Source organism: Rhinoraja longicauda, chromosome 40 (genome assembly GCF_053455715.1).
Source record: "Rhinoraja longicauda isolate Sanriku21f chromosome 40, sRhiLon1.1, whole genome shotgun sequence".
Lineage (NCBI taxonomy): Eukaryota > Metazoa > Chordata > Chondrichthyes > Rajiformes > Arhynchobatidae > Rhinoraja > Rhinoraja longicauda.
Window position 1 is genome coordinate 4,333,099 of NC_135992.1, and position 18,583 is coordinate 4,351,681.

Below are 18,583 nucleotides of genomic sequence, written 5' to 3' on the forward strand. Positions count from 1 at the left end.
GGCTTGGTAAAATTGGAAATTGTCCCTCACGCGTGTGAAGGATATTGTTGGTGTGCGGGGATCGCCGGTCGACGCAGGCTCGGTGGGCCGAAGGGCCTGTTTTTGCGCTGTCTCTCTCAACTAAACCAAACTAAAGTGGGGGTTTGCCTTACTTGGCTTTTTTATCCAGTGACATGGAAAATAACCAGTGACAGGAAACACGAGTTCAAATCCCATTGGGCGTTTTTTTTTTAGAAAAAATATTTCTGTTAAAGTTGCTGTTTCACATGTCCTTTTTTTAGAGAAGGAAGACCATTGTTCTGTGCTGAGCTGGCTTCAATGTGACTCAGGCGCTGGTTGGAAATATTCCTTCTGCTTCAGGTTTGAAGCCCGACGTCACACGCACGTGGAATTGTTCCGGATGTTTCTGTAAGGAAACGGCATCCTTAATGTCGCCCCTACCGATGGTTTGTGGCTGAGGGATAGTTTAGTTTAGTTTAGTATAGTTTAGTTTCGAGATACAGTGCGGAAACAGGCCCTTCGGCCCACCGACTCCTCACCGACCAGTGATCCCCGCACATTAACACCACCAGGGGCAATTTTACATTGACACCAAGCCATTAACCTACAAACCTGTACGTCTTTGGAGTGTGGGAGGAAACCAGACATCTCTGAGAAAACCCACGCAGGTCACTGGGAGAACGTACAAACTCCGTACAGACGGCACCCGTAGTCAGGATCGAACCCGGGCTCTGGTAGATTGCAGCAAAATCTGCATTCCTTTCCCGGCTTGACCTGTTTGCGATTCCGGTTTCTTAGGTAGTGTCTGCCCAAAGTGCCTTCAAGAAAGAAGCCCCCTTGTTCATTTTTGGGAACCACACAAGTAATATCCACACCCCACAAATGATTTTTTTTTAAGGTTACAGGACTTAGGATGCACAGCATAGAACAGGCCATTTGCCCCAATCAGTTCATTCTGGCAGTCATAATTTTGTCACAAGGGCCATTCCTGTGCTGTACTTAGGGTTGCCAACTTCCTCACTCCCAAATACGGGACAAGGTGACGTCACCGCCCCGCAGGTGCCATTGGTGGAGCTGGCTGTGTGAGGTCACGTGGGGCGCTGACGTCACTCTTTGTCCGTTTATTTGGGAGTGAGGGAGTTGGCAACCCTACTAATACGGTACAAGGGCGATCCCGTACGGGACAAACCAATTTAGCCCAAAATATGGGATGTCCCGGCTAATACGGGACAGTTGTCAACCCTAGCTGTACTGTTCTAGTATTGTTAATAAAATGGGATTAATTAATAATGTCACAGTACAGGCTCCCTGAGGATAGAACAAGGTAGAATTTCAAACTCAGTCAAGTATGGAAAACACTGAAGCTGGCATCCAAAAGCTAAAGGCAGCTCTATTGGTATTAAGATGGAGTTGGCTAGCATAAATGTAGAAATGGATTAAAAGGACAAATGGCCGACCAGCACACCCTGATACATGCTGAATTTTAACAAATACTTTCAGAAAGGTATCTTCTAGTAATAGAGCAACTACTCAGCATGAGGAAAAACTTTTTCAGTCAGAGAGTTGTGAATCTGTGGAATTCTCTGCCTCAGAAGGCAGTGGAGGCCAATTCTCTGAATGCATTCAAGAGAGAGCTGGATAGAGCTCTTAAGGATAGCAGAGTCAGGGGGTCTGGGGAGAAGGCAGGAACGGGGTACTGATTGAGAATGATCAGCCATGATCACATTGAATGGCGGTGCTGGCTCGAAGGGCCGAATGGCCTCCTGCACCTATTGTCTATTGTCTAAGAAGGGACACAAAGTGCAGGAGTAACCCTGTGACTCTGGAGAATATGGAGACTGAAGAAGGGTCCTGACACAAAACATCACCCATCCACGTTCTCCAGAGATGCTGCCTGACCCGCCGAGTTACTCCAGCACTTTGTGTCTATTATCCGGCAGTCACAATGTTCAGTCTGAAAGTAGCGTTGCGAATTGTGCTCCACAGCAGCACCCAGTGGACAATAGGTGTCAGAAATAGAAATAAGGAACTGCAGATGCAGGTTTACAAAATAAAAGTCACAAAGTGCTGCAGTAACTCAGTGGGCCAGGCAGCATCACTGGAAAAAGAAGGGACTGACGCTAAGTGTCACCTTTCCATGTTGTCTAGAGTTGCAGCCTGACCCGTTGAGTTACTCCAGCACTTTGTGTCTTTTTAGGTGTCAATCCAGTGTTCCTTGTATTATGAGGAACTGGTGATCCCATATGCTTGAATGTCTAAGCACATGCCTTTACATGATATCTGGCTGATCCCACTGCCATGGCTCACAGCCAGTAATTTCTCCAAGCCCGACCTGATTTGGTCAGAACGCATGGGATCTATCTTTGCTGGTTTGAAGTGCCCTGGATTACCAGGTTTCGTTTGGTTTAGAAATACAGCACGGAAACAGGCCCTTTGGCCCACCGGGTCCGTGCCAACCAGCGATCCAGAGGTCTCTGGCAGGATCTGGGAAACCTCACTAAAATCACACCTGACGCCTGAGACCTCTGTCAAAGCTTCAGTTTAAAATAAAAGCTGTTTAAATCATGCATGATAAGGATGAAACAATTGCCAACCTCTTTTGTGGACCGTGTGTTTGCAAAGAAGGTCTAGAAGAGGTCTAGAAGGTGGTCAGGCCCACCTCGAGACTTATATTTCGCATCTGCATTACTGTGAAGTACAGGTGTTATCTGTTTGAAAGAGATATCTATCATATTGGGAAGCACGGAGCTGCAGCTTGTAGAGTTGGTGCCTCACAGCGCCAGAGACCTGGATTGGATCCTGACCTCGGGTGCCGTGTGAGCGGAGTTAGCACGCTCTCCCTACGACCGTGTGGGTTTCCTCCAGGTGCTCCAGTTTCGTCCCACATCCCAAAGACATGCAGGTTTGCAGGCGAATTGGCCTCTGTAAATTTCCCTAGTGTGCGGGAAATGGGAAAGTGGGATAACACAGAACTAATGTGAACCAGTCATCAATGGTCGACATGGACTGAATGGGCCTCAGGGCCTGTTTCCATGCTGCGTCTCTAAACTAAACATTTTGAAGCATAAAAGATCTACATTTGTATTGCGTTTTTGTCTTTTAAGTTTTGATTGACACTACGCATGTGAATATTATAGTTATTGCTACTTTCAACACTTAAGAAATAGTGAATACTGGACCAAGTGGACCTGTTGGGCCCAAACCTCTCCTGCATTGGTGTAGCACCCTCTCCATCCCCCCTTCCCATCCCCCCCTCTCCCCCTCCCTCCCCTCTCCCCCTCCCTCCCCTCTCCCCCTCCCCTTCCCCATCCTCTCCCTCCCCTCCCCCTCCCTCCACCTCCCCTCCTGCATTGGTGCAGCACCCTCTCCTCCCCCCCTTCCCATCCCCTCTCCCTCTCCCTCTCCCTCCCCTCCCCTCCCCTCCCCCTTTAAAAATATAACACTGATTTCAATGAAACTTCTTCCATTAGCACCAAAGGGACGACGGTGAGTAAGGTGGGCCTAAAATTGTACCGATTTGGCCGTAGTTCAGGAACAAACAAACAGATGAGAGTTTTAGTATATCGATGCATTTCTATAACGGCTTTCACAATCCCAGGAGGTTCCAAAATATTTAACAGCATTCTCAGAGACAGTTGCCAAACTGATTTGTGATGCAACCAGTAGTATAAGAAAATAACTGCAGATGCTGGTACAAATCGATTTATTCACAAAATGCTGGAGTAACTCAGCAGGTCAGGCAGCATCTGGGGAGAGAAGGAATGGGTGACGTTTCGGGTCTGAGGAAGGGTCTCGACCCGAAACGTTACCCATTCCTTCTCTCCCGAGATGCTGCCTGACCTGCTGAGTTACTCCAGCATTTTGTGAATAAATTGATTTGTGATGCATCAGGATAAGATACATAGAAAACAGATGGCACCACCTGCCTCCAAGTTGCACATGGGAAACTAACTTCAATCGACGCTTGTAGATATTTTGTTCCAGTCTAGCACTGGTGCGATGGGCCGAATAGGACCTTCCTCCGACTCCCTGCTGTTCCAGAAGTACAGGCGCCTGCCTGAAGGGGGAGCGCCAGAGCTGTGTGTGGGGACAGACGTCTGGCCAAAGATACTAGAGGAGCAAGATAGACCACTCGATCACGGCGCCATTTTAGTAGGCAGAAACTTGCAGAAACATTTAAAAATGAAAATAACAAAAATCTGTGAATCGATAGATGAGATATATTCTGCATTTTAATGGTATCATCACACATACTGTTCCCCCAAAACACTGACTACGCTGCGAGAGGCAGAGCGAACGGCGGGGTTTTGCTTACTAAAATGGCGGCCGTTACGCCGAGTGTGGTCCATCTTGCTCCTCTAGTATCTTCGCGTCTGGCAACCGGCGGACGGCAGCGGCTGGAAGGAGGTGGGTGACCGGTGACCCGCTCCGGTAGCGGCTGCAGGTCGGTCAGGCGAAGGGAGGGGAGGGGCGGGGAGGGGAGCGGGCCTCTCGCATCCCGGCTGCCTCCGTCCAAAATGGAGGCATCGCGGGGCGGGGGGGAAATCAACCGATTGTGGAGGTCTCTCGCCCGGTTGCGCCCACCCACCTCGACCCTCATCCCCCCCTCGACCCTCATCCCCCCCCACCTCGACCCTCATCCCCCCCCGACCCTCATCCCCCCCCCCCGACCCTCATCCCCCCCCACCTCGACCCTCATCCCCCACCTCGACCCTCATCCCCCCCCACCTCGACCCTCATCCCCCCCTCGACCCTCATCCCCCCCCTCGACCCTCATCCCCCCCCCTCGACCCTCATCCCCCCCTCGACCCTCATATCCCCCCCCTCGACCCTCATCCCCCCCCACCTCGACCCTCATCCCCCCCCACCTCGACCCTCATCCCCCCCCACCTCGACCCTCATCCCCCCCTCGACCCTCATCCCCCCCCTCGACCCTCATCCCCCCCTCGACCCTCATCCCCCCCCCGACCCTCATCCCCCCCCCTCGACCCTCACCCCCCCCTCGACCCTCATCCCCCCCCTCGACCCTCACCCCCCCCTCGACCCTCATCCCCCCCCTCGACCCTCACCCCTCCCTCGACCCTCATCCCCCCCCCGACCCTCATCCCCCCCCCGACCCTCATCCCCCCCCTCGACCCTCATCCCCCCCCCCGACCCTCATCCCCCCCCCTCGACCCTCATCCCCCCCTCGACCCTCATCCCCCCCTCGACCCTCATCCCCCCCTCGACCCTCATCCCCCCCTCGACCCTCATCCCCCCCTCGACCCTCATTCCCCCCTCGACCCTCATCCCCCCCTCGACCCTCACCCTCGACCCTCACCCCCCCTCGACCCTCATCCCCCCCCTCGACCCTCATCCCCCCCTCGACCCTCACCCCCCCCTCGACCCTCATCCCCCCCCCGACCCTCATCCCCCCCTCGACCCTCACCCCCCCTCGACCCTCATCCCCCCCCTCGACCCTCACCCCCCCCTCGACCCTCACCCCCCCCTCGACCCTCATCCCCCCCCCCGACCCTCATCCCCCCCCTCGACCCTCATCCCCCCCCGACCCTCATTCCCCCCCCGACCCTCATTCCCCCCCCTCGACCCTCATCCCCCCCCTCGACCCTCACCCCCCCCTCGACCCTCATCCCCCCCTCGACCCTCATTCCCCCCTCGACCCTCACCCTCGACCCTCACCCCCCCCTCGACCCTCATCCCCCCCTCGACCCTCATCCCCCCTCGACCCTCATTCCCCCCTCGACCCTCATCCCCCCCCCTCGACCCTCATCCCCCCCCTCGACCCTCATCCCCCCCCTCGACCCTCATCCCCCCCTCGACCCTCATCCCCCCCCTCGACCCTCATCCCCCCCCTCGACCCTCATCCCCCCCCTCGACCCTCATCCCCCCCTCGACCCTCATCCCCCCCTCGACCCTCATCCCCCCCCTCGACCCTCATCCCCCCTCCCACATCCCCTCCCCTTCTTCCCTCCCTCATCCCCTGCCTCCCTCCGTCAATAGACAATAGGTGCAGGAGGAGGCCATTCGGCCCTTTGAGCCAGCACTGCCATTCAATGTGATCATGGCTGCTCATTCTCAATCAGTACCCCGTTCCTGCCTTCTCCTCATACCCCCTGACTCCGCTATCCTTAAGAGCTCTATCTAGCTCTCTCTTGAATGCATTCAGAGAATTGGCCTCCACTGCCTTCTGAGGCAGAGAATTCCACAGATTCTCAACTATCTGACTGAAAAAGCTTTTCCTCATCTCAGTTCTAAATGGCCTACTCCTTATTCTTAAACTGTGGCCCCATGTTCTGGACTCCCCCAACATTGGGAACATGTTTCCTGCCTCTAACGTGTCCAACCCCTTAATAATCTTATACGTTTCGATATGATCTCCTCTCATCCTTCTAAATTCCAGTGTATACAAGCCTAGTCGCTCGAGTCTTTCAACATATGATAGTCCTGCCATTCCGGGAATTAACCTAGTAAACCTACGCTGCACGCCCTCAATAGCAAGAATATCCTTCCTCAAATTTGGAGACCAAAACTGCACACAGTACTCCAGGTGCGGTCTCACTAGGGCCCTGTACAACTGCAACACGACTTGTGATTCAAGTGTTGACTTGAACCCGTGCTCTTGTGACCTAGTGCCACTGAGCCATGGCGAACCTTGTCACGGCTCAAGGTGAATGTCTTTCTCTTTCATTTCCAGTTGGGCGTTGATGCCGTGGGAGCAGCATGCCAGCATCGTGGGCGAGCTCTACCCTCGGCACACTTGTGGCCGGTGTTGTCCTTGCCTCGTTATGTGGAGCCGTACCGTCCAACTTCCTGCACCTGGAATACTGTGTGATCGGGGCAGGTCCTGGTGGCCTGCAGATTGCTTACTTTCTGCAGCAGTCCCAGAGACAATATCTGGTCTTTGAGCGCAGCAATGTCTCCGGGAGCTTTTTTGTACCTTATCCCCGCCACCGGAAACTCATCAGCATCAACAAGCGTTATACTGGCAAACAGAACAAAGAGTTCAACCTCCGCCATGACTGGAACTCCCTGCTCAGTCATGACGACAACCTGCTGTACAAGCACTACTCCAAAGATTTCTTCCCCCACGCTGACACCATGGTCCACTACTTGAACGACTTTACTAGAATATTTGCACTGAAGGTTCAGTACAACACAGAGATAAAGTGGATCGAAGTTGAAAGGGATCACGATGCATGGAATGGGCATTATTTCTTTCTGACAGATCAGAATGACCATCATTACAGGTGCAGGTACGTAAGACCATTGTGACCTTAGACAGCGCCAGTAACTGGCGCCAGCTGGAATTTAGAAGGATGAGAGGAGATCTTATCGAAACGTATAAGATTATTAAGGGGTTGGACACGTTAGAGGCAGGATACATGTTCCCAATGTTGGGGGAGTCCAGAACAAGGGGCCACAGTTTAAGAATAAGGGGTAGGCCATTTAGAACTGAGATGAGGAAAAGCTTTTTCAGTCAGAGAGTTGTGAATCTGTGGAATTCTCTGCCTCAGAAGGCAGTGGAAGCCAATTCTGTGAATGCATTCAAGAGAGAGCTAGATAGAGCTCTTAAGGATAGCGGAGTCAGGGGGTATGGGGAGAAGGCAGGAACGGGGTACTGATTGAGAATGACCAGCCATGATCACATTGAATGGCGGTGCTGGCTCGAAGGGCCGAATGGCCTCCTGCAACTATTGTCTATTGTCTATTGTTTCTGTCTAATTCCTGGTCCTTTTTATTTATTCTTAGTCGAGGCTGCATATTGTAACCTTGCTATTCCCTGCCAGAACGTTTTGAGTAATTCTCCATTTACTCAAGTGGAGATACAAATCCCTGTCACTTAGAGCTGTACTTTTAGCTTTTACCCAGTAGATGTTGCTGTAGTTTTGATTATGGGCTCTATCAGCTTTATTTTAAATGCAAAGATAGGCACAAAATGCTGGAGTAACTCAGCGAGTCAGACAGCAACTCTGGAGAAAAGGACCAGGTGACCGAAACCTGTTTCTTTTATCCAGAGATGCTGCCTGACTCGCTGAGTTACTCCAGCTGTTTGTGTCTACCTTCAGTTTAAAGCAGCATCTGCAGTTCCTTCCTATTCATTTTAAATGCCTCCCACAGGCAGGTTTCTGTAGTGAAATGGGACAAAAAAAATTGGAACTAACTCGGGCAGATCGAACGGCATCCATAAAGAGAGTTAACGTTTTGGGCTGTGGATAGAAACATAGAAAATAGGTGCAGGAGGAGGCCATTTGGCACTTCGGGCCAACACCGCCATTCATTGTGATCATGGCTGATCATCCACAATCAGTAACCCGTGCCTGCTTTCTCCCCACATTCCTTGATTCCGCTAGCTCCTAGAACTCTATTGAACTCCAGGGTTAATAGGTAATTGACCTAAAGTCAAAGTTAACTCTGTTTCTCTTATGACGGATGTGTCAGATCTGTTGAGAATTCTATAATTTTCTGTTTAGTTTCAGATTTGCAGCATCGTGAAGTATTATGCATTTGTTTCCTGTAGTTTGCTGTTTAACTGAACTCATAAGTAAACAGACTCTAAAGAAACAAGGAGTTCATTTGGACTCTTTGCCTTGTCCGACTCTGAGAAAGAGCAGTTTTTCCTAAGATCTCTCTCTCTCAGTTTTGTAAGAAAATAACTGCAGATGCTGGTACAAATCAAAGGTATTTATTTCACAAAATGCTGGAGTAACTCAGCAGGTCAGGCAGCATCTCAGGAGAGAAGGAATGGGTGATGTTTCGGGTCGAGACCCTTCTTCAGGTTTTGTCTGTAACTTGTATTCTTTATCTTCATGTACCTGTCCAGTTCCCTTTTAGAATTATTCCAGGGAGAACATTCCAAGTTCCCAAACATTTGAGTGAAAATTTCTCCTCGGTTCTCCATTCAATCTTTTGCCAATGATTTTAAATACTTGACCTCTGATCGTTCACCCACACAGTAGAGGAAACTTTTTTTTCACTTTTTCTTTTATTAGTGAATTCATTATCTAGAAGTTTAAACTTGAGAGATACAGCTTCGAAACAGGCCCTTCGGCCCACCAAGTCCATGCCAACCAGCAATCACCCCGTACACTGGCACTATGCAACACACTAGGGACAATTTACGATTTTATAGAAGCTAATTAACCTACAAACCTGTGCATCTTTGGCGTGTGGGAGGTAACCGGAGCACCCGGAGAAAACCCACGCGGTCACGGGGAGAACGCACAAACTATGTACAGACAGCACCCACGGCCAAGATCAAACCCCGGTCTCTGGCACTGTAAGGCATCAACTCTACCGCTGCGCCACTGTGAAAGACTCTGTGGGGAAAAAAGCCTCTCACAAGCCCTATTTTAATCTTCTTTGTTCCAAAAAGATTGATCCGTCTTTTCAGTTCCTCGTACGTCAAGTCATTCATCTCCGATAGTTAATTTAAAAAAAATTACCCTATAGAGATGCTGACAAGGACTGCATTAATTGCCCTGGAGAAGGTGATGGTGAACTGTCAGCTTGAACCGCTGCAGTCATTCTAGTGAGGGTGACCCCACAGTGTTGTGAAGGAGGGTGTTCAGGATTTAGAATCCAGCAATGTTGAAGGAACAGTGATATCTTTCCTAGTCGATACGGTGGCGCAGCGGTAGAGTTGCTGCCTTACAGCGAATGCAGCGACTCAGGTTCGATCCTGACTACGGGCGCCGTCCGTACGAAGTTTGTACGTTCTCCCCGTGACCTGCGTGGGTTTTCTCCGAGATCTTCGGTTTCCTCCCACACTCCAAAGATGTGGTGGTATGTAGGTTAATTGACTGGGTAAATGTAAAAATTGTCCCTAGTGTGTAGGATAGTGTTATTGTGCGGGGATCGCTGGGCGGCGTGGACTCGGTGGGCCGAAGGGCCTGTTTCCGCGCTGTATCTCTAAATCTAAAAAAAAAATCTAGTCGGGATAAAGCGTGAGTTAGTTTAGTTTAGAGATACAGAGATACAGTGCGGAAACAGGCCCTTTCGGCCCACCGGGTCCGCGCCGACCAGCGATCCCCGCACATTAACACTATCCTATACCCACTAGGGACAATTTTTACATTTACCAAGCCAATTAACCTACAGACCTGTACGTCTTGGGAGTGCGGGAGGAAACCGAAGATCTCAAAGAAAACCCACGCAGGTCACAGGGAGAACGTACAAATCCCGTACAGACAGCACCCGTAGTCAGGATCGAACCCGGGTCTCCGGCGATGCATTCACTGTAAGGCAGCAACTGTACCGCCGCGCCACCGTCTCCAGAGATGCTGCCTGACCCGCTGAGTTGAACCCAGCAATTTGTGTCTATCTTCGGTGTAAACCAGCATCTGCAGTTCCTTCCTACACATTTTACCATGTTACCAATTAGGAGTGGGGGCTCCGAACAATGATTCTGTCTCCTTTCTCCTCAGCTTATGGGGAGGAACAAGTTTGAATTTATGAAACTCATTAAGGGCATCCAGCGCACTGCAAAATGTCACAACAAATGGGAAATATAGAAGCCAGTTTGTGCAGAGCAAATTCATACAAATAGCAATATGATGGTGAACAAATGTTGTTTGTTTTGGTGTTATTAGTTACAGAACATACAGGGCAGTCATGGTGGTGCAGCAGTAGAGTTGCCGCCTTACAGCGAATGCAGCGCCAGAGACCCGGGTTCCATACCTTGTTCAGTTTTACTGTAGACCTCAGATCCAAGCTCATCTGTCCTTGCTGTGATTGAGTCAAGCCTCAGTCACCTCTATTTGGGTGACACCCCAAAACAGTGCAGGCATTTGTATGGACCTGGAGCACTGGTAGAACTTTTACCCAAGTCAGAAAGCTGTAGATTCTGGCCCTGTTGCACAAAACTGGGAATGTAACCAAATTGGCACTCAGTACAACACTGATTGAGAGCTGCACAATTGAAGTGTTGTCTTTCAGATGAGACATGGAACTAAAACCATCTGCTCTCTTGGATGGATGTAAAGATTAACTCTGCCGTTTTTTTAATAAGAGCAGTTAATTTATTCCTGATGTCCTGGCTGACACGTATGTTTATTTTATTTTAGTTTAGTTTAGTTTAGAGATACAGCGAGAAAACAGGCCCTTCAGCCCACCAAGTCCACACCAACCAACTAATCCCGCATACTAACACACACTGGGGACAATTTACAATTTTACCAAGCCAATTAACCTACAAACCTATACATCTTTAGAGTGTGGGAGGAAACCGGAGAAACCCCACGTGGTCACAGGGAGAACGTGCAAACTCCGTGCAGACAAGCACCCGTGGTCATGATCGAACCCGGGTCTCTGGCGCTGTGAGGCAGCAGCTCTACCGCTGCACCACAGTCCTGCCCCAGGTCGGGGGATCGCCAGGCGGCTCCACGTGGTTTCCACCTCTTCTCATGCCTTGCCGTCGGTTTTTGTTTCCCTCTCTCCCTCCAGCGTCCTGCTGGTGGCAACTGGAGTGTGGGTCCCCAACGTGCCCGATTTCCCAGGCTCCGAGCACGTGGAGGGCTACGAGAACGTCTCGGTGGATCCTGCCGACTTTGTCGGGCAATCGGTGCTCATCCTCGGTCGGGGCAATGCGGCATTGGAGACAGCCGACAACATTGTCGGAGTGACGAACTTCATCCACGCAGTCAGTCGCTCCCGGTTACGGCTCGCCTGGGCCACGCATTATGTGGGAGACATCCGGTAAGTCAAACACGGCACTTCATTCACGCCTGGCGATTCATCCAACAAATAATCTTATACGTTTCGATAAGATCTCCTCTCATCCTTCTAAAACGGAACAGAACCCCATCGTAAGCTGAGGAGCGTCTGTACAACGTTTCTTAGCACTCTTTCGCCCCAAACCTCCCTACCCCCTCCACTTGATTTGTTACTTCTGTCTTGAACAGTGTTTAGACTTCCCTGCTGTCCTGGTCCGACTAGTTGGGTAAGAGTAAGTGCTGAGGCTGCTCCAGAACTACCCTCTGCATGAGCGTCTGTCGGCACTGGGCCTGTACTCGCTGGAGTTTAGAAGAAGGAGGGGGGGACCTCATTGAAACATACAGAATAGTGAAAGGCTTGGATAGAGTGGATGTGGCGAAGATGTTTCCACTGGTGGGAGAGTCTAGGACTAGAGGTCGTAGCCTTGGAATTAAAGGACGTTCTTTTAGGAAGGAGATGAGGAGAAATTTCTCTAGTCAGAGGTGGTAAATCTGTGGAATTCTTTGCCACAGAAGGCTGTCAATGGATATTTTTAAGGCAGAGATAGATAGATTTTTGATCAGTGCGGGTGTCAGAGGTTATGGGGAGAAGGCAGGCGAATGGGGTTAGGAGGGAGAGATGGATCAGCCATGATTGAATGTCGGAGCAGGCTCCCTGACCTCTGATCAACTTGCGGTCATTTAAACCACGGAATGTGATGAGAACACAGAGTGCAGATGATACAAGCCAAGTTCACAAAACATGCGTGCAAATATTTTTACGGGGAGGGCCAAATGACAGTGGGATCTCATCTGAAGGCCACTTGTGGAACTGTGGAAGTCTCCAGCTTACTGAGAGGCTGCTAGCCATCTTTCTGACTGGGCTCCAACATTGCATTCCTTGGAGTCTTGTGGTGGAACAGCAACGCGTTGTGGCTTTCCAGCAGTTGCACTCACCAATCTGCCTCCTGACCCTGTGTCAGCTCAGAGATCCCCGTTCATTTCAATGGGGAGAAAACAGCTTTGAGGGATGGAGGTAAACTTCGGGAGATTTATATATTTTTTAATATAGAATTTTAAAGTCATTCATTGTTAACGTAAATACAAAAAAATTATTTAATGAGTCACAGACTCAGTCAATGTGGAAACGGGCCTTTCGGCCCAACTTGCCCATACTGACCAACATGTCCCATCTACACTAGTCCCACCTGCCTGCATCTGGCCCATATCCATATCCTGTCCTGTCTGTTTATCTGTCCAAATGTTTCTTAAACATTGCGTCATGGTGGCGCAGCGGTAGAGTTGCTGCCTTACAGCGAATGCAGCGCCGGAGACTCGGGTTCGATCCTGACTACGGGCGCCGTCTGTATGGAGTTTGTACGTTCTCCCCGTGACCTGCGTGGGTTTTCTCCGAGATCTTCGGTTTCCTCCCACACTCCAAAGACGTGCGGGTTTGTAGGTTAATTGACTGGGTAAATGTAAAAATTGTCCTTAGTGGGTGTAGGATAGTGTTAATGTGCGGGGATCGCTGGGCGGCGCGGACTCGGTGGGCCGAAGGGCCTGTTTCCGCGCTGTATCTGAAATATGAAGAAAAAAAAATGAAATATATAGATTTTCCAGAATCTACAGTTGCAGTGTTTTGGGGATTTTCACATAATTGTTTTAAGTGTTAACTGCTATTTTAAGGTGTATTCATTTTTATTTATGTTTGTTTTCAATGTTTTAAACAATTCTTCCGATATACCCCTACCATACCTCTCATCATTTTATGTACCTCTAACAAAGTTTCCCTCACCCTCCTCTGATCCAAGAAAAACAAATGTAGCCTCTTCAGTCTACAATCGTATCCAGGAATGGTCTTGCTTGACACATTTGCTGGCATTTGTTGAAGAAGTAAAGGACAAACTTATCACTTATCACTGCAACAATAAACTCCTCCCTGTCCACTGGCATCGTCCCGCCATCCCTCAAAATCGCTGCTGTCACCCCCATTCTGAAAAAACCTGGTCTAAACCCTGACACCCCAAACAACTTCAGACCAATCTCCAACCTACCCTTTCTGTCCAAAGTTTTGGAACGTGCTGTAGCTTCCCAACTCAAATACCACCTCTCTACCAATAACCTGTATGAAACTTTCCAATCCGGATTCCGCTCAAACCACTGTACTGAAACTGCGCTCCTCAAAATCACAAACGACATTCTCCTCTCCTCCGACGCTGGCAACCTCAACATCCTCATCCTACTTGACCTCAGCGCCGCCTTTGACACCATAAATCACTCCATTCTCCTCACCCGACTTGAAACCTCCCTTAACATCACCGGCACAGCCCTATCCTGGTTCAAATCTTACCTCTCTGACAGACACCAGTTCATCTCCATTAACAACTGTAAATCCCCCACCGCTCCCCTCCCCCAAGGTGTCCCCCAAGGCTCAGTCCTTGGCCCCCTCCTCTTCATCCTCTACCTGTTCCCCCTTGGTCAATTAATCCGCCGTCATGGTCTCAACTTCCACTGCTTCGCCGATGATATCCAGCTCCTCATCTCCACCAAGTCAATCTCCCCCACCACACACTCTACACTGACAAACTGCATCACTGAAATAAAATGTTGGCTTCAATCAAATTTCCTCAAACTCAATTGCAACAAATCTGAAATCATCATCATTGGTCCAAAAACGCTCATCAAATCCACCCAAAACTTCATCCTCAACATTGATGGTCTCCCAGTATCCACCTCACCTCACATCCGGAATCTTGGAATCATCTTTGATCAAGCCCTCTCCTTCGACAAACACATCAAACACATCACAAAGACAGCCTTCTTCCACCTCAAAAACATTGCCCGTCTCCGTCCATCCCTCTCCTCCACAGCTGCAGAAACCCTCATCCACGCCTTCATCACCTCCCGTCTGGACTACTGCAACAGCCTCCTCTATGGCGCACCCTCAAAAATCATCAGTAAACTTCAATACATTCAAAACTCCGCTGCCCTTCTACTCACCCACACCCCGATCCGTGACCATATCACCCCCGTCCTTTATAAACTACACTGGCTCCCCATCCCCCAGAGAATCCAGTACAAAATCCTCCTCATAACCTACAAAGCCCTCCATAACCTGGCCCCATCCTACCTGACCGACCTCCTCCACAGGCACACTCCCACCTGCACCCTCCGCTCTGCTGCTGCCAATCTCCTATCCCCCCACATCCGGACCAAACTCAGATCCTGGGGGGACAGGGCTTTCTCCATCGCTGCTCCCACCCTATGGAACTCACTACCCCAAAACGTTAGAGACTCCTCCACACTCACCACATTCAAAACATCACTGAAGTCTCACCTGTTCAGTACTGCCTTCAACCACTGAAGGTCACCTCACCTTCTGTCTCCTTTCTATGTTCGTTTATTTATTTACTTATTTATCTATTTATTAATGTCCCTATGTTCTCTAAATCTCTGTAAAGCGTCTTTGAGTATATGAAAAGCGCTATATAAATAAAATACTGTAGTGGGTGCGGTCACCGCGGTAATCAGGCCAGACGCCAGGTGAGTAATTAATAACTTTATTACCTGTGGTATCAAACACCGCACTCAAGAATAACGTGAGTCGACACACCCAAACCCTTTATAGTCCCAGACCACCTGACCCAAGGGGACTGACCCAGGAAGTGACCTAATCCCTCCCGTCCACTGAGTGCCGAGTGGAATGACCAAGGGAGTGGCCTAGCCCCCGGGTGCCGCCACAGGACCCCCCCCCAAGAACCGAAGGCACGAAACGGACAGGGGGACGGACGAAACGGCCAGCCCGTGTGCGCGCCACGGCGGGCGCAGGAAGCAGAACCACCCCGCCAGGGGAAGGCACCCGCGGGAACTTCGGGGGTAAGGGCCGGGACGCGGGACGACCCCGAGGGCGAGGCTGCGCCAGTAGCACCGGCTGGCTAATGTCCACATGCGCCGGCTTCAGCCGTGAAAGAGAGACCGTCTCAGGACGACCCCCCATGTCCAACACGAAGGTGGCAGAGCCCCGCTCAAGCACTTTGAACGGTCCCTCATAAGGCCACTGAAGGGGTGGCCGGTGGGCATCCCGACGCAGGAACACAAAAGGACAGTCCTGCAGGGCGGAAGGGACATGTGACCGCACCGAACCGTGGCGAGACGTCGGCACTGGCGCCAGCGAGCCCACCGTCTCCCGAAGGCGTTGCAGGGCGGCTGAGGGCTGTTCTGCCTGACCCTGGGCGGGGGGAACGAACTCTCCGGGCACCGTCAACGGAGCCCCGTAAACCAATTCCGCCGAGGAGGTGGCCAAGTCCTCCTTGGGGGCGGTGCGGACACCCAGTAAAACCCACGGCAACGCGTCAACCCAGTCCGGGCCAACGAGCCGGGCCTTCAGAGCGGCCTTGAGCTGGCGGTGGAAACGCTCCACCAGGCCGTTCGCCTGCGGATGGTACGCTGTGGTGCGGTGCAGGTTAACCCCCAGCAGTTGGGCCATGGATGACCACAGCTCGGAGGTGAATTGTGGCCCCCTGTCGGACGTAATATGGAGCGGAACCCCAAATCTGGCAATCCAATTTGCCGCCAAGGCACGGGCACAAGTAGAGGCACACGTGTCCGGCAGTGGAACTGCCTCCGGCCACCGCGTGAAACGGTCCACCATTGTCAGGAGGTAGGTGAAACCCCGAGAAGGCGGCAGCGGCCCCACGATGTCCACATGGATGTGGTCAAAACGGTGGCGAGGGACGGGGAACTCCTGGAGCGGCGCACGCACATGCCGCTGTACCTTTGAGGTTTGGCACGGGATGCAGGTGCGCACCCAATGCCCAACCTGCTTGCGTAACCCGTGCCAAACGAAACGGGAAGCCACGAGGGTCGTCGTCGCCCGAATGGAAGGGTGGGACAGCCCGTGGAGCACCTCGAACACCCGGCGTCGCCAGGTAACAGGCACGATTGGGCGTGGCTGCCCGGTGGACACATCGCAAAGCAGTGTCGCGCCCCCAGTGCCACAGGGAACGTCCTCCAACCTGAGGCCCGAAACGGCGGTACGGTAGGCGGACATCTCGTTATCGGACAGCTGGGCCGCCGCCAGGGCTGAGTAGTCGATTCCATCAGCCACTTGCAGGACGGCGTGGACCGCGGGTCGAGACAAGGCGTCGGCCACCCGGTTGTCTTTACCCCCGATGAAACGGATGGAGGTAGTAAATTCCGAGATGTAAGCCAGCTGCCGCTGCTGGCGAGCTGACCATGGGTCGGACACCTTGGCGAAAGCGAAAGTAAGGGGCTTGTGGTCCGTGTACGCGGTGAAAGTCCGCCCCTCGAGAAAATAGCGGAAGTGGCGGACCGCAAGGTAAAGGGCAAGGAGCTCGCGGTCAAAGGCACTGTAGTTCCGCTGTGCGCCGCTGAGGTGCCTACTGAAGAAGGCCAGAGGCTTCCAACACCCATCCGTGTGCTGTTCGAGCACCGCCCCAACCGCTACTTCTGAAGCGTCGACCGTCAGGCTGGTTGGTGCATCAACCCGTGGATGCACGAGCATCGTGGCCGCAGCCAGGGCTTCCTTGGCGTGTTGGAACGCCGCCACCGCATCGTCGGTCCATTCGACCTCCCTGCGCTTGCCCGCCATGAGATGGAAAAGCGGGCGCATGATCCGGGCTGCAGATGGCACAAATCGATGGTAAAAGGCCACCATTCCCACGAACTCCTGGAGGCCCTTCACGGTGGTCGGGCGTGGAAACTGGCGCACCGCGTCCACCTTGTTGGGGAGCGGCAGCGCACCGTGCGTGGTCACGTGGTGGCCCAGGAATTCGATGGATGCCACCCCGAAACGGCATTTGGTGATGTTGATGGCCAGCCCATGATCGCTAAGGCGTTGGCATAGCTGGCGGAGATGGGCAATATGCTCCTGTCTCGAGCGGCTCGCCACCAATATGTCATCCAGGTATACGAATACGAATTCCAAGCCACGGCACACGCAGTCCATAAGTCGCTGAAAGGCTTGCGCAGCGTTCTTGAGTCCGAACGGCATGCGGAGGAATTCAAATAGGCCAAATGGCGTCACGATTGCCGTCTTGGGGACGTCGTCGGGGTGGACTGGAATTTGGTTATAGCCACGCACCAGGTCGACCTTGGAAAATACCGTGGCCCCAGCCAGGTGGGCATTAAAATCCTGGATGTGAGGGACCGGATACCTGTCGGCGATTGTGGCATCGTTAAGCTGGCGGTAATCTCCGCAAGGACGCCAACCACCGTCTGCCTTGGGGACCATATGTAGCGGGGACGCCCACGGGCTGTCTGAACGGCGCACGATCCCCAGTGACTCCATAAGGCGGAACTCCTCCCGAGCGAGACGGAGCTTGTCCGGTGGAAGACGCCGTGCCCGGGCGTACAAGGGCGGGCCAGTAGTCGTCGGCCGTTGGATGGACTTCCAACGCGTCGAGGGCCAGGTGACGGGCCATCATGAGCTCATCGGCGCGCCTGCACAACGCCTGCATGTTGGGGAACGGGGCGTCGAGGAGCTGCTGGCGGAGGTCGGACGGCAGCAGCATCAGGTAAACATGCTTAAAAAGGAACCCGGGCTCGTAGTCGCCTAGCAGTGCCTGCATGTCGGCCAGTAGTACCGACGGGCGGCGGTCACCCAGGGGCGGCATTCGGAGGATCCGGGTTGCCCGCTCAGCCTCGCAGAGGCCGAACTGCTGACGGAGGAAGGCTTTAAGGGCCACGTATTTATCGGTTGCCGGGGGGTCGCGGAGGAAGGGTCGGACCAGGCGCGCGGTGGCCGGGTCGAGGGCGCTGACCACGTGAAAGTATTTAGTGGTGTCGGCAGTTATTCCCCGCAGGGCGAACTGTGCCTCGGCCTGGTCAAACCAGAAGTCGGGGTCCTCGGTCCACAATGGAGGCAGCCACAC

The 18,583-nt window shown here is 52.4% G+C and overlaps 1 protein-coding gene across 3 annotated transcripts in view; it reads left to right on the forward strand.

Annotated features, from left to right (window-relative positions):
• The first annotated feature begins 4,374 nt into the window (after positions 1-4,374).
• The window catches only part of foxred2 (FAD-dependent oxidoreductase domain containing 2), a 59,641-nt gene continuing 45,432 nt past the window's right edge, over positions 4,375-18,583 (forward strand). For all 3 annotated transcript variants that reach the window (XR_013549536.1, XR_013549535.1, XM_078430659.1), the window contains exons 1-3: positions 4,375-4,444; positions 6,695-7,253; positions 11,443-11,694. Coding sequence is in view for 1 of the 3 variants with exons in the window: in XM_078430659.1 (XP_078286785.1) it covers positions 6,721-7,253; positions 11,443-11,694 (785 nt within the window). In the remaining 2 variants the exon portion in view is untranslated. The remainder of the gene's footprint in view (positions 4,445-6,694; positions 7,254-11,442; positions 11,695-18,583) is intronic.